At 42.6% G+C, this 16,611-nt stretch overlaps 1 protein-coding gene and 1 long non-coding RNA gene across 2 annotated transcripts; both read right to left on the bottom strand.

Moving 5' to 3' along the window:
- Positions 1-345: 345 nt before the first annotated feature.
- On the bottom strand, positions 346-679 carry LOC119349059. The gene is made up of 3 exons (XR_005169202.1): positions 628-679; positions 469-549; positions 346-393 (listed from the first exon to the last, which is right to left on the bottom strand). It is a non-coding gene; the product is annotated as an uncharacterized LOC119349059 (long non-coding RNA).
- Positions 680-10,588: 9,909 nt separating this feature from the next.
- Positions 10,589-16,581, bottom strand: LOC119349058 (ABC transporter A family member 2-like). The gene is made up of 16 exons (XM_037617066.1): positions 16,147-16,581; positions 14,621-14,852; positions 14,241-14,410; positions 13,959-14,144; positions 13,686-13,781; positions 13,398-13,598; positions 13,154-13,310; positions 12,836-13,062; positions 12,637-12,754; positions 12,469-12,545; positions 12,296-12,385; positions 12,065-12,208; positions 11,667-11,981; positions 11,495-11,575; positions 11,242-11,418; positions 10,589-11,105 (listed from the first exon to the last, which is right to left on the bottom strand). The coding sequence occupies exons 1-16, from the start codon at positions 16,513-16,515 to the stop codon at positions 10,851-10,853; spliced, it is 2,895 nt and encodes a 964-aa protein (XP_037472963.1). The 5' UTR covers positions 16,516-16,581; the 3' UTR covers positions 10,589-10,850.
- Between the last annotated feature and the right edge of the window lie 30 nt (positions 16,582-16,611).

Here is a 16,611-nt window from a genome sequence, read left to right on the forward strand (position 1 = left end):
TAGTCCACCTCGATAATATCATAGCGGTGCTTAGGCGAAGCCCTGCGACGGTAGAACATCAAGATCGTCACCACACCGTCGTGCTGACGGAACTCTCCCTCGACACTCGGCTGGATCGGAGTTCGAGGGACGTCATCGAGCTGAACGTGTGCTAGAACTCGGAGGTGCCGTAGTTTCGGTGCTTGATCGGTCGGGCCGTGAAGACGTACGACTACATCAACCGCGTTGTTCTAACGCTTCCGCTTTCGGTCTACGAGGGTACATAGACAACACTCTCCCCTCTCGTTGCTATGCATCACCATGATCTTGCGTGTGCGTAGGAATTTTTTTGAAATTACTATGTTCCCAAACACCGAATTCCCTTTCCCTGTTTTGGAGTTCCCCGAAGAACCTCTGTTGGTAAAAAGTACTCTTGTGTCATTAATTCAGTTAATGATGTGCGACATAATTTGGGTGTCAAGGTATTACCGTCAGAAGTGGTTCTTTCTCATGGGGGATGACAAACGTTAAGAATGTCCTGCTTTCCTCTTTCGGGTCCACATCAAGCCTCTGTTTCAGAAACATTGTTTGCGATTTAACATTTCCGCATAATAAGAGAAACATTTAGTTTAAGGATGAGACACGTACTTCCTTGAAGAATGATTTGACAGATTCTATGTTAGGATTAACTGGGGCCTCTACATCACTATTGATGTTAGGGGTGACGGTTGAGCTGCCGTCTCCAGGATCATCCGGAGGTTGATGACTTACAGCAGCGGTGCGCCATGAGGGCGGCCAAGCTTCGTGACATTGAGGTCACTACTGGTAATGTCGGTTAGTACCTCTAATTCCATTTTGCATTTTTCTAATGATGAGATTATTAATAATGCAAACCAATTAGGAGTTTCACTAGGTAGTAATGATAGTGAAATTTCAAATTACGTCAATGATATCCTGGATTTAGAGGCGGAGCAGGCTTTAGAGATGATTCATAACTTCGCAGCGGTTAAACCCATGAATGATTCCGATTTTGATGCTTTGAGGGTCAGGGTGCTCGATAATTTTTGTGCAGATCTTGTACCACCCCTCCCTGAGTCTGAGGAGGAGGATGATACATCTGAGAATGTCGTGGTTAGATCCTTGGAGCCTGGTTGTGAGGACCGGCTGGAGAGTCAGAACAAACCTAAACGCAAGTGGAAGCGGAAGATCTACCCGCCTTCCGCAGTGCGTAGGAGTGCTAGGATCCTTACGGCTAAAAAAATGCATGACAAATATGAAAGGAATCTTTTGGAATAGTAGAGGTCTGAAAGACTTGGATAAAAGAATGTTTCTTGCAGAGGCGTCTATCGAGCATAGGCTGGATTTTATCGCATTGTTGGAAACTGGTAGAGATAACTTTTCGCCACAATTTCTCAATACTTTATCAGGAGGTATTGATTTTGATTGGCATTGTCTGCCACCGAGAGGAAGATTAGGTGGGATCTTACTCGGAGTTAGATGTGATTCGCTAGAAGTCCGAAGTGTGGTGATGAGAGACTTTGCAGTTAAGTTTTGGGTGCGGTCGAAGGCCGATGGGTTTAAATAGGCTCTCGTGGCGGTATATGGTGCCGCACAGCCCAAACTCAAACTTGAGTTCTTGGCTGATCTGGTGAGGATTTGCGGCTCCGAGCAGCTTCCAATCCTGGTGGGGGGTGATTTCAACATTATTAGAAGGTGTGAGGAGAAGAACAATGATAACTTTGACGGGAGATGGTCATTTATGTTTAATACTATCATTGAAAGATTGGATGTGAGAGAGATAGAGCTTTCAGGAAGAAAGTTCACCTGGGCTGACGCGTTGCCAAATCCGACGTTTGAAAAGTTGGATCGAGTACTGGCTAGCGTCGAATGGGAATAGAAGTTTCCCTTTGTAACAGTTCAGGCACTTTCCCGTGGTATTTCTGACCACACGCCTTTATTTGTATACTCTGGAGAGGCTACCCACTTGGGAAACAAAAACTCGTTTTCGTTCGAGCTGGCTTGGTTTGAACGATACGGCTTCTTTGATCTCGTAGCCAGGGGATGGGCTAAGGATGCAGGAGGTAGGACTGCGCTTGAGCGTTGGCAGAATAAGATCAGGAACTTGAGAAGTTTCCTACATGGGTGGGCTAAGCATCTTAGTGGGATTTATAAGGTAGAAAAGGAAAGGCTCCTTACCCTTATTCAGTCCCTAGATGTAAAAGCAGAAACCACGGTTCTGCCAGCCTCGGAGCTTCATGCCAAGCTTGACGCGGAGATGAGATTGAAAGAGCTTCTTCGTGAAGAGGAATTAAAGTGGGTGTTGCGGGCCAAGGTCCGACGAGTTGTCCAGGGGGACGCGAACACTCAATTCTTTCACATGATCGCCAATGGCAAACACAGAAAGAAGAGGATCTTTCAGCTTGAACAAGATGAAGGAACGATTTTAGGACAGAAGAACCTAAAATTATACATTACCGAGTATTACAAGCAGTTGTTTGGGCCTCCAGAGGATAACTGTGTTTCTCTGGATGAGTCTAGGTTTGAGGATATTCCTCAACTTACTGCTGTTGAGAATGATATTTTGGCTGCTCCTTTTTCTGAGAAAGAGGTGTTTGAGGCCATCTCGCAGATGAAAAATAACAAGGCTCTCGGCCCAGATGGATTTCCGGCAGAGTTCTATAAGAAGTGCTGGCATATTATTAAGGGGGACGTGTTGCCGTTGTTCCATGATTTATTCTCTGGACAACTTCAGCTTTTTCAACTGAATTTTGGAACGATAACCCTGCTTCCTAAGAAAACAGAGGCTGTGAGAATTGAGCAATTCAGGCCCATCTGTCTTCTTAATGTTAGTTTCAAACTTTTTACCAAGGTCGGGACTAATAGGCTCACGCAGATTGCGCATTCTGTGGTGCAGCATTCCCAAACTGCTTTCATGCCGGACAGGAACATCCTAGAAGGGGTTGTGGTCCTTCATGAAACTCTCCACGAGATTCACTCGAAAAAACTAGATGGAGTTGTTTTCAAGGTGGATTTTGAGAAAGCGTACGATAAAGTCAAATGGCCTTTTCTCCAACAGGCCTTATGCATGAAGGGTTTTGATGAAGCCTGGAGACGCCAGGTAGAATCTTTCACGCAAAAAGGGGGTGTTGGAATTAAAGTGAAAGATGACATAGGTCATTATTTCCAGACACACAAGGGCCTGAGACAAGGTGATCCAATGTCTCCTATTCTGTTCAATATTGTGGTTGATATGTTGGCAATTTTGATAGGTAGGGCAAAGGAGGCCGGTCAGGTGGGTGGCTTGGTGCCTCATCTAGTTGATGGAGATGTGTCCATCCTGCAGTACGCTGATGATACGATCATCTTTATGGAGCACGACTTGGCAAAAGCGAGAAATATGAAGCTGGTGTTATGCTTATTTGAACAATTGACCAGATTGAAGATTAACTTTCATAAAAGCGAGTTGTTCTGTTTTGGTAGAGCCAATGAGGAACAAGAGGCGTATAGGCAATTGTTTGGATGTGAATTTGGGACATTACCTTTCACATACTTAGGTATACCCATCCACCATCGTAAGCTGACAAACAGAGAATGGGAGTGTATCGAGGATCGGTTTGAGAAGAAACTGAGTTGTTAGAAGGGAAAACTCATGTCATACTGAGGCCGATTGATTCTTATTAATTTGGTGCTCACGAGTATGCCTATATTTCTCTTGTCTTTCTTCGAAGTACCAGTTGGTGTTAGGAAAAGGCTGGACTTCTATCAATCCCGATTCTTCTGGCAGAGTGATGAACTAAAGAGAAAATACAGACTCGCCAAATGGGATATCATCTATCGACCAAAGGACCAGGGGGGCCTTGGCATTGAGAATTTTGAAGTCAAGAACAGATGTCTTCTCAGTAAGTGGTTGTATAAGTTATCAGCTGAGACTGAGGCCACGTGGGCGCAGATTCTCCGTAGTAAGTATCTGCGGTCCAAAACTTTGGCCCAGGTGACTGTGAGACCGACGGACTCGCCTTTTTGGAAGGTCTTATGAGAGTGAAAGCAACCTTCTTTAATAGGACAAAGTTTATAGTCGGTAAAGGCACTACCAGGCGCTTCTGGGAGGATACTTGGCTTGGTAAAACGCCGCTGGCGCTTCAGTATCCATCCCTGTATAGTATTGTTCAACGACATGATGCTTTGGTTGCAACGATTATGCAGTCCATCCCCCTTAATATTCAATTTAGGAGGACGCTAGTTGGCGACCGGTGGGAAGCGTGGCTTCATCTGGTGAGTAGACTAATGGAGGTTCAGCTATCTCATCAGTCCGATCAGTTGTGCTGGAAGCTTACTAGGTTTGGAGAGTTCACAGTTAAATCGATGTATATCGATGTCATCAACTCTAGCGCCATACCTAGTTCCCAATATGTTTGGAAAGTCAAAGCTCCTTTGAAAATTAAAGTGTTTATGTGGTTTGTACATAAACAAGTCATATTAACAAAGGATAACTTGGTAAAGCGCATCTGGACAGGATCTACTAGGTGTAGTTTTTGTGATCGGAATGAAACCATCAAACAACTTTTCTTTGATTGCCTCTTGGCCAAAGTTTTGTGGCAGACGGTGCATATTGCCTTTAACATTACTCCTTCAAATTCTGTCAGTACGTTATTTGGAACGTGGCTTGTTGGGATAGAGTCCGAAATAGCTAGACACATTCGTGTAGGAGTATGTGCTTTGTTGTGGGCAATTTGGAACTGCAGAAATGATTTGGCTTTTAACAGAATAACAAATATTCATTTTTTGCAGGTTATATTTCGAGCCACTGCGCTAATCCGTATGTGGTCGTTACTCACTCCGACGGAGGCCAGGGAGCGTTTGGTTACTAGATTTATCCGGTGGGAGATGGTAGCACGGGATATCTTCAACCGGTTTGGATGACGGTCATGTAATAGGATAGGCGATTAGTTTTCCTATCTTTGTTATGCTAGCCGGTTGTGGCCTTTTGGCTTTGTGTTTTTGACGTTGTGGCTCTTTGTGAGCTTGTCGTTACTTTGTTTCAGATTGCAAGACTTTGTTGAACCTATTTGCTTATCTATAAAGGTGGCGGTATGCATCGTTCTGATGCAGAGGCCGGGAGTCCCCCCTTTTCGAAAAAAGTGTGTGACCATTCCTCGAGAAATTCACATTAGCGATATACCCAGTTCCAAATTTCAACTTCAGCCTTATTGAAGTGCCGATACACCGCAATCTGCCCTTTGCCATGATAGCGATTCTGTCACTTAAGATGTCAGCTTCCTCCATTGAATGTGTGGTCAATACAATAGCTCTTCCTTTCTTTGCCTCCTCGATGATGTCCCAGACATGCCTCCTTGTTATTGGATCCATGCCAGTTGCCGACAGAGCAGTTCACGTGGAGGTCCAGGGTGCCGTTGCAATGTCGTTTCTTTGCATGGCTCGTCCTACGTAACAGGTGCTGGACCTCAGACCGATTAGCACGGTGTGGGCTGGACCATCAGGACGCTTGCCCGTTCTGTGACCAAGCGGAGGAAACCATAGACCACATCCTTGCCCAATGCGTCTTTGCGAGAGAGATTTGGACAAGGATATGCATGGCGATGAACAAGCAAGAGTCGATACCAACCGGAGACACAAGGCTAACCGAGTGGTGCTTGAGTAAGGGTGGAAACAAAGAAGAGGGAAAGGACATCCGCGCCCTCATCCTCCTCGTCATGTGGAAGCTGTGGAAACACCGCAATACGATTGTGTTTGATGGTGCAACACCATTGGTGGGAGGAGTACTACGCCGTATTGAGGAGGAGGGCCGAGCGTGGAAGACATCTGGCATCATCAAGGCAGACGTAGAGGGCTTCTTTGCGGCTCTAGCAGTGGGCAATAAGGCGAGGAGTTAGTTATATGTAATACATCAGGTGGAACTCTGGGTGTAAATATGTGTATATAAACCCAAAATGGAGGGGCTCTTTACCCCTTTTTTCCTTCTATAGTATGCACTCTCGTGCGTATTCGAGAAAAAAAATACCTCTGAAAGGTGTGGCCCTGAATAGTCCTCTGCTGGACCACCCTGAGAACTTTCATCTTCTTGGCAGGTTGTACGATTATTGTCAGTCCGTAAATCAACTGATCCATCTTTAACACAATCTTGTTGGCATGGTGAGCCTTTTCTTTTGTTTCGCGAAGCAATGGATCCACCTGTGAAACACACCATGAGTGGTAATGAATAGAACAGACAGTAATAGATAGAACATGGTAAAAGAAAAACGCAAGCACATGAGAGTCCAATCTGTTTCAGTTTCAGTTTTAACTTGACGGCAAGAACACCTGACAACTTGTTTCATCAGTTCATAATAAGCAAGCAAAAAGGGTTGATTCAGATTCAGAACACTGACAACTGAAAGCGGCAATTTCGTTCAAAATAACTACGTATTGCAGTTGCTGAGTTGCATGCAGGATCGTTGGTTGTACTAGCAAATAACACCGGCGATCCCTGGGGACGGACTGCAGGCAGAAACAGGGGAAGGACGGAAAGGAAAAGGTTCTCACCACTGGCTCTGGCTGGCTCTTGCTCTTGCCCCGTTCCCCAGACCTCACCTCAGTTTCGTGTCGTCCAGCCCTGTCCCGATTCCCTTCGCAAGCCAACAAGAAGGCCAGGCGAGGCGAAGATTTGTCTTTTTTTCTTTTTCTTTTGAGCGGTAGGGCGAGGCGGAGATAGAACCAGCGTCGGACTTCTCTGCAGTGGGCTTCTCGGCGCCTATCCGCCCGATCTAAAGTTTTTTTTTTAGGGCAGCCCGATCCAAAGGTATGTATGTCTCGCGGGTGCTCCTATTCGGCGCGTGAGCTGCATGCCAGCGGCCCAGCGCGCACCGCCGGAAAATGCTACTCGCGGCTCGTTGCGGCAAGTTGTCGACTCTTCGCACAGAGGAGGTGCGAGCGAGCGAACGAGTGGGCCGGACCGTTTTAGCGTTTTCAGCAGACGATTTTGGGAACCTTCTATGATGTTTCTAGCCGGGTTTTTTCCGGTTTTGGGAACCTTCTAGAAGGTTCCTGAACCGGCCTTTTCTTTTTCAGTTTTTTTTCGTTTTTCTTTTTTCTATTTCTCTTCTTTTTCGTTTTTTCTTTTCTTTTTTCTGTTTCTTTTTTTCCTTCTCTTTTTTTTCTTTTCAAGTTTATTTTCAAATTTTGTTTCCTAATTTCAAAAAATGTTCCTGTTTTTCAGATTTTGTTCAAAAAATCAAAAATGTTCCCGTTTTCCAAAATTTGTTCATAAATTCAAAAAATGTTCCCCGTTTCAAAATTTTGTTCCGAATTTTCAAAAAATATTGCTGTTTTTTTTCATTTTTTGAGAAATTTGTAAATAATGACATGGATTTCAAAAAATGTTCCTGTTTTAAAACATTATTTAAAAATTTCAAAAAATGTTCTTATTTTTTCAAATTTTTGTTCACGTATTAAAAAATTGTTCTAATTTCAATTTTTTTGGGATTTTCAAAATTGTTCTCCATTTCCAAATAAATTCTAAAAACTCAAAATTTGTTCGTTATTTTAAAAATTGTTCCCATTTCAAATTTTTGTTCGAAAATTCTGAAAATGTTCATGTTTATGAAACAAATTCATGTTTTTGAAAATATTCATGTTTACAAAAAAATGTTCACAATTTTAAATTTGTTCTCCTATAAAAAATATTCATGTTTTTGAAAAAAATCACTATTCCGAAACTTGTTCACATTTTCGAAAATGTGTTTATTGAAAATTGATCATAATTAAAAAAATCCTGTTTTTCAATATTCGTCCACAACTTCAAAATTGTTCCTGTTTTTCAAATTTTCTTGCAGATTTTAAAATTTTCTAACATTTTTTTAAAACTCGTGTGGGTTCTGTCGAAAATGTTCTACTTGTAAAAAATATAATCAGAATTTACAACAAAAGATTGGAAAAAAGAAAAATCATCGGATCTACCAGTGTGACTAGGTCTTAAGTGTTCGCAGTGCCACTTGACCAGTAAACTGGAACTGGCGTAGTGGCAAGTAGGGGTGGGCATATTAACCGAGCACCAAACTACCGAACCGAAAAAACCGGGACCGAAGCCGAAAAGACCAAAACCGAAAATTCCGATCCTTAGTTCGATCTGCAATTTGTAAAAACCAAAATTAATTTAGGAATTTCGGTCTTGTACTTTAGTTAACCGAAGTAACCGATGAGACCGAGTCGATGTGCACATGGACAAATTTCTACGTAAAAGCCGGCCCACACACAGCCCAAAATCTCAAGCCTTTGCTCCTCCTCGTATACATGCCTCCTCCAGCGGCCCATCCTACTAATCTCAGCCTCACTCCCGATCGATTCCCCACTCCTTACCCTAGCCGCCAGCGCGCCGCCTCTCCTTCTCCTCGCTCTGAACCCCAACGGGCGACGGTGGTGGCCTCCGGCCTACGCATATCTCTTCCCTCTGATCTCCCGCCTCCTCTTCGATTGCTTGATGCTAGCATCTTTTTCTATTTCTATATGATTTGGAGCTTCTTGATAAGGTCGTGAGATCTGGATGAGTTCACGGGATGGTTCTTGCTAGTAGGATCTGATTTTTCTACTCACGGGATCTACTTCTTGTGTGTACACAAGGTTAATTTGATGATTAAGTTCAGAAGTGTGCCTGTTTTTGCTTTCATTCTCTGATATATCGGTCAATTCGGCCTCAACCGAGGACCGACCCGAAATCTCGGTCCCCCGAATGCTCGGTTAGCAGTTTTTCAGGTCACCGATCGATCATTCTTTTTCCAAAAACCGAACTTGTTCAAAACCCGAAGAACCGGACCGAACGGTTTGGTTTAACCAAACGCCCAGTCCTAGCAAGCAACCCTTGTCTACATCCTTTCGGTCGCGGGTTCGAATCCTAGTGGAAGCGCTGTTGTTTAATTGTTTATTTTTTTCACTGCTCGTTGCCTTCGTGGGCCGGCCCAGCTGAGGGAAACTCCTATGCGATTGCTCGACATTCTGCCGCAGAATGTGGCGCACAGGAGTTCCCCGCACCGCCTCCCTCCCGCGCGCCCCTATTGAGCCGGCCAATGAGCGGGGCAGGCCGCCCCTTTTTTTTATTTCTTTTGCTTTTTGTTCTTTTCATGTTTTTATTTATTCTTATTTTAAATAATTCATAATTTAAAATTTATTATAAATTTCAAAAACAAAAGGGGGGAATTTTATTTTTTTTACCAAAAATCATAAAATTTTCATGGTTTAGAAAATTGTTCATGGTTTTGAATAATACGTTCGCATACAAATGCTTGTGTATTCAAAACATGTTCAAGAATTTCAGAAAATGTTTATCGATGAAAACAAATGTTCGTGATTTCAAAAAATGTTCGCCCTTTCGAAAGAATGCACATTCTTTGAATTTTAATGAACATTTCCTTATTTTGATGTACAATTTTTTATGAACATTTTTTACTAATGATGAATCTTTTTTGTATTTGATGAATTAATTATGAATTCAATGATTTTTTTAACTTAATGAACAAAATTTGTATAGGAGCCACCATGTCTCGCTTATAGCGAGACCTAGCCTTTTATTTAGGGGTAGCCTACGCTCACGTCAAGGATACACCAGTCGGCCGGCTCAGTAGCAAAACGAGTGTAGCTTCTCATTTGTTTCTTTCAATTCATTGACCTCTTTTTCTTTTTTCTTTTCTTTAAATTTTCGAAAAATATTATAAACACATATATTTCAAAAGTTAAATTTAACTATTTTTAAAATCATAAAAAAATTTAAAAATGCAAAGTAGTGTAAATTTTTTGTTTAATGTAATTAAAAAAATGTTCATAGCATTCACCACTATTGTGCATTCATATTTAAAAAAGAGAAACCATTTTTTCAAATATCTCAGATTTATAATAATAATAATGCACGATGCGAACAAAAACAAGTAGACATCAAAACAAATTCTTAAAATATTAACATGTATTTGCAATTTATAAAGGTTCATTAAAAAACTATTTAGATATATAATGTGTATTGAAAAAAGTACACATAAAAAATATATGTTTTAAAAAATGTTAGCCATGCATTTTGAAAATGTTAAACGTGTTTATAAAATAAATTACCGATGTATAAAAAAATGAATGTGTATTGAAAAAAAGTTGACATGTGATAAACAAAAAAGAAATCAACAAAAATCGACAAAGAAACAGAGAAAACAAATGCGAAAGGATTGAAACATTAAAACCTGGGAAAGAAACAAAGAAAAATGAAGGGAACAAAAGGAAGAAAGAAAAGACCAATAAAACCAAGAAAGAAACAAGGAAATCTGGTGGAAAAACAAAGAAAAACAAAAAAACCTAAGAAAAACCGATGAAGAAACAAAAAAATCGCAAAAAGACAAAAAAAACAGACCAAGCCAGTACGTGACCTGCAGGCGAGCGACCTGAACCCGAGTGAGCGACGCGGGCGACCTGAGCTAATGGGCCGACCGTATATGCGCTTGCTTCAGGCGAGACAAGAGCTATACTGGTTGGTTCCTAGATGTTTTCTGGTGCAGGCTGGGAGACTATCAGATCATCGGATATTTGGATTACACCCCACTCTTGAGAAAAATAACCATTGACACAATCCTGAAGCAACAAATCGACTCGTTGTAAACATTTTTTTAGAAATGGAACTCGTTGTAAACATAACTGTACTTTTCAACCTACTTTACAATATGTGTCATCACACTTGCCACAAGACATCAAAACAACATCAAGCTGTATATCTATCACCAAGTCCTTAATTAACGACGACAATGCTCTAGCACAAACATAATGTACATTAGCAGCCTTTCTATACTTACAAATCACCCCTGAGATAATTCGCACGAAAATCGATCGACCTCCTGCGCTCAAGCTCATCATCTTGTTGTTGGGACCTGGTTTTCGTCAATGACGTACCCCACAGGGCCTCCGCGGCCGACTGACGCCCTGCGCGAAAGCGAAGGAGGCCTTGTCAGCTCCACGTTTGCCGGCACAGGGGTTTCGTCAGAGTGACCAGAGACGCAGAGCGTTCCGTTGTCATCCTGGTCCCAGAACACCTCCACCATGACTCCTCTCGGATGCTCCTCCGTCTCGGTTCCAGGAATGCCCACGAAACGCGCACCCTTCGGTATCTGCATTCGCAAAGTTGGGCAATTCAGAGAGATGTTCACAATTGGCTAAATAAAGACTAGAGGGATCTGCATCTCAGACAAGTTATCTTTCATGTTCCCAGGTGCAGTTATGTTCCTAGGATTAGTGAGGGCAAACCTGAATTGATGCTCCGGATGACAGGTTAAGAGTCACTAGTGTCCCTTCGGCGGTAGAGCTCTCCAACTCAGCTTGCTTTGCAATGTTCAGGAAGACTTCTTCAAGTGTCGTAAGACCAAGCTGAATGTCTGATATCCCGAATTCCCTTTCCCTGTCTTGGAGTTCCCCGAAGAACCTCTGTTGGTAAATAAGTATTCTAGTGTCATAAATTCAGTTAATGATGTGCAACATAATTTGGGTGTCAAGGCATTACCGTCAGAAGTGGTTCTTTCTCATGGGGGATGACAAACGTTAAGAATGTCCTGCTTTCCTCTTTCGGGTCCACATCAAGCCTCTGTTTCAGAAACATTTTTTGCGGTTTAACATTTCCGCATAATAAGAGAAACTAATCTGAATGATATTTAGTTTAAGGATGAGACACATACTTCCTTGAAGAATGATTTGACAGATTCTATGTTAGGATTAACTGGGGCCTCTGCATCACCATTGATGTTAGGGCTCTGTGTGTGACCATTCCCCGAGAAATTCACATTAGCGATATACCCAGTTCCAAATTTCGACTTCAGCCTTATCGAAGTGCCGATACACCGCAATCTCCCCTTTGCCATGATAGCGATTCGGTCACTTAAGATGTCAGCTTCTTCCATTGAATGTGTGGTCAATACAATAGCTCTTCCCTTCTTTGCCTCCTCGATGATGTCCCAGACATGCCTCCTTGTTATTGGATCCATGCCAGTTGTCTGTGTAGGATATAAATAGTTAGATTAACATGTGGCATTGTATGTGTAGCAAGTGAACTGATGAGAATTTGACAGGTCTCTACCGGCTCATCAAGAAACACCAATTTTGGGTCACCAATTAGAGCAATCGCAACACTTAACCGCCGTTTCATTCCACCACTGTAGCTACCTGCTCTAACATTAGCTGCCTGGCTGAGCTTCACTTGGGCTAGTGACTGTTCTGCTACCTGCATTGGATGAACAGAGAAAGATCAATATGCAAAACAATGTTGAGTGTTGGGGAGTAGTTGTCTATAGGTTCTTAAGAAACATACCGACTTGATTGTTGATGATGGCAACCCCTTGATGCTGGCAAACAACTCCATGTGCTCCTTAGCCGTCAATGCATCCCAGAGGATGTCAAACTGCAAAGCAAACATATTTATCTTCCATTAAAACTGGACAGCACCTGCATGATAATATGTGAATGAATGTTCAAAAGACCAACCTGCGGACAGACTCCAATCATTCTGCGAATATTAGACATGCCCGCAGTGCTTCGAACGGAATGACCATAAATCAAAGCTGTCAAATGTTCAAAGTGGCTTGTTAGCATATTCATAGTTACTGATAACATATCATATCACCAACCATTGCTTCAGGGAATGGCACTAACCATCGCCGCCAGTAATTGGTGTGATACCAGTCAGGCAACTGATTGTAGTTGTTTTACCAGCTCCATTTGGGCCAAGAAGACAAAATAGCTGGTCCTTCTCAAGGTTCACCCATAAGCCCTGGTGAGATTTATTAGGTAGTTAATATCATAGGAAGCAAAGCTTGCTTGCTTTTATATTAGAAGATCACTGAGAACTCACTTTGACAGAATGGAATGGCTTAGTTGTTCTGCACTTGCAGCAACCCATATTAAAACTTCCTGGATATGTTTTCCGCAAGCCACGTATTTGAACCGCAACACCAGGATCTACCTCATTGCCTGCAGCTTGTTCTTTTACTAGATTTTCCTCAGTAAGAACATCCTCATCAGTAGGGCTAGCATCATCAGCCGGCCGGTTCGAACCAAAACAGCTACAAAGGCCTCCCTCTGGAGTGGATCAATCAGATTAATGAGTAACCTTACATAATACAGCTAAAAACATGGTGAAGAACTACTGCAGACTTCAACAAACTCTGACCTCTCATCTTGCCTCCTTTCCCTGTCCAGTATGAAGGCGTCAGAAAGTAAAACACTGACTTTCTAACACCATTGACATTTGGAATTATGTTGTCGAAGTAGATCGCCAGGATAAACCACAAGAAAAATGTGGAGATGAGCCATATGTAGATGTCATCCTGTCAGATGTTTGCAAACAATCAGGGCTTCAAGTTGCATAAGCACTAAAAGTAAATACCTACTAATGAGCAAAGTTTTGTACATACTACTGTAATGACGCAGTCCGTCTCAAAGGATTGGCACGTTTTACGCTGATTCCAGCTAATACCTTTGTCTTCTGGAGTTGCTGTTGCCTTACCTAGAATATTGAGGGCTTGGGCAAAAACATTAGGAGGAAAGAAGGACCATATTGTCCGGTAGTACGCCTCATAGGTATTTGAATATGGGAACCCGAAGGTTGTAACAAGCTGCACAAGCAAGTAACCAAGGGGTTTGTTTATTTTCTGACAACTTCAAATACTGTATCTGTAAGATGATGATTAGGCAAACTTTACCTGTGTCAAGAACCCAATGATGAATATTGCAAATCCAACCGTAGTAGCTGATGCTGCTTTTGCCACAAATGTGGATATCATGAAAGCAAAACCAAGCTGCAGAAATTATAATGAACAAGACTGTTAAGGGAAAAAAACATTGTTTGCAGATTCTGATAGAGATTCAGAAAATGTATAAACAAAATTCATTCATAGAAGCATGCTATTATCTAAATTTAACACTCCAGATAGGGACAAGCAAAACAAGCATACAGATCAGTATATATAGCTTACCATGTTCAGTTGGAAGAGGAAGAATAGGATGAATAAGATTCCAAAGCTATTGTTCAGGAAGAAGTCAAACTGGAACATCATCCCAAAGAGCACCGTGAAAAGTGCTGAAATTAATGTAAGCAAGGCCTCCCAGGTAAGCCATGATAACCAATAAGCCGATTCATAGAGCCCCATGATAGACATAGCCTGTGAATGGTCATGAAGACACATAAATATCTAGTCTCGAAAAAAAAAGGTACACAAATCATTAAACGCAGATGTAGAGACGGAAAAAGCTCGAACCTGACGAAGCTTAAGTTCTTTCTCTGTAACCAAGGCACTGATTTGGAAAACAAATCCAAACATTGCAATGGCAAGGAAGAAAGTTGGCCCTGCTTGGGCAATCGTAGAGAAGGTTTCAGTTGCTGGGTGAGCAAATTCCTTGAATCCCACAGTCCAGCTAAAATTGGGATCTGTCAGTCATGAAATTTACTGTTATTCACGAGTACTACTATAAAAGCAATACAAGCAACACTTATTTATGCGGCATATATTGTATAATCTGAAAGATAAAAGTAGACCAGAAGGAATGTTATCAAAGGGTATGAAAACTGTGGTACTACAAACTAATTAGTACACGTGAAACAATAGCATTCCCTAAAATACCATGGAAGCAGCAATACCTCCAAGAATCAACCTTGCCATTTCTCTCTCAGCTGCAACTTGAAGCGGTATCTGGAACTTGAAGGTGGGGTCCTCATACGTTCCTCTTCGAGCTACTGGAGTGGAGTTTGTCTGAATACCATACGACATCTGGGTGGCATTTATATCTTGAAAATGCAAAGCGCCAGGGCAGCGCATCGGGTTTGCAAATAGCCAAGCATCAACTTCATCCGGAGTCGTAAAACCTAAGACCTGAAAAAGTCACCATAAGACAATTTAGGTAACATGTATTGTCGCATATCGAGTAATAAACAATTCAAGGGTGACCTGCAAAGTTGTTTTGAGTAACCCTGAAGAAACTCAAGAACTTTAACTAGTCCACATGCTATATGTTGCAGTTTATCACAAAATCCAAATTTATTCAAGTGACAGTAAACTATTAGTTAAAATTTGTTTTATCCCGAATACCATCCTTAATTTATTCAAGTTGTGTATGAACAATAATGAAAAGTTTCAGCAGCTGAATTGAAGTATACTACTGTATTTCAGACCACAGTACAGAGGAAAACAGGGCAGGAGCTTCTGTACATTAGTTGATTTGACCATTACATTCAATTAACAAGATTACAAGAGGTTGTGGGTGCATTTAAAAATGTTTGCGAAGAAAACATATTGTTTTTGAAAAATAAACCAACACCACTCCTTTGATATCATCGTCTCTTGTATGCCAAAGCAAGCATATTTTCAGTTAGATTCAAATCTACATTCACACCGTCTTCGTTTCCCAGAAAAGACATTGTGTACTCAGATAAATAAATCAAACAGTGGCACGAAAATGACATCAAAGTCATCTAAGACAAGCCAGAACCGAATTAGCTGTTCCAGGTAGACCCGCATGCATCCAAATAGAAACAGAATAGGCTCTTTTTCCCCAACATTTTATTAGGAAAAATCGCAATTCTGGCATCCAAAGTGGGTGCCCACCGTTTGGTTGGAGTGCGATGGTAAGCCAAATGGAAGCAAACCACATAGCGACATTGTCAACATCAAACCCAAATGATGATCTAAGTTCAACGTCAAATCAGCGAATCTGCTAAAAATGCTTGAAGGGTATACAGTAAAAATTAACGTTGCACATCAAAATCTATCTGTACCTAGCAGTAAAACAAGTTTTCACCAAACAAGAAAGTTAAAATCTATCTGTACCGAGCAGTAAAAAAACTGAAAACCTTCAGACCTGGGACCAAATCACAATGCTACATGAGTCCAAACAACTCAGTCTGACGACCTCATGGAGCGGTTAAAATCAACTCACTTCTTCAAAATAATTCAGGCAGTAGTTTTCTTTCGACACAAACGCACGGAGAATTTCGATCTCCCGCACCTAAGAAACCCCCAAATCGTCACGCTAAACGCGCGAGCAACCAACTCCGCGGCACGAAGACCGGCCGAACGCACGCCGCAAGATCAATCCACCACGAATAATTGCGCGCAAAGTCAAACCGATGACCAGAGAAAAAAAAAACAGAGGAACCAAATCTCTGACCTTCTCGGCGGGGATCGGGCGGCCGGGGTTGTTCCTGCGGATGGCGTCGACGAGCGCGGGGACGCGGGCGCTTGTGCCGCCGCTCCAGAGGAAGTCGTAGCAGGGGGTCTTGACGAAGAACTTGTCCTCGCAGGGCGGGATGGGCGGCGCGACGAGCGCCTTGGGGTCGCGCACGTTCTGGTAGGCGGTGGTGTAGGAGAAGCGGGAGCGGACGGCGCGGTCGATGCAGAAGATGAGGAAGATGAAGAGGAGGGAGGAGAGCAGCTGCAGCGCCGACGAGCGCCGGTGGCGCCAGGCGAGCGCCGCGTTCTTGCGGAGCAGCGAGCGGTACTGCTGCCACGCCAGCGCCGGGCCGCTCAGGAGCTCCATCGGGGGTGGAGGTGGAGGTGGAGGTGGACTGGGGGCGGAGGAGTTCGAGTTCCCTGGGTCTCCGAGAATGTTTTGGGTATTTATTAGGGGGGCGCT

The sequence above is a fragment of the Triticum dicoccoides genome, chromosome 1B (genome assembly GCF_002162155.2).
Source record: "Triticum dicoccoides isolate Atlit2015 ecotype Zavitan chromosome 1B, WEW_v2.0, whole genome shotgun sequence".
In the NCBI taxonomy this organism is placed as follows: Eukaryota; Viridiplantae; Streptophyta; class Magnoliopsida; order Poales; family Poaceae; genus Triticum; species Triticum dicoccoides.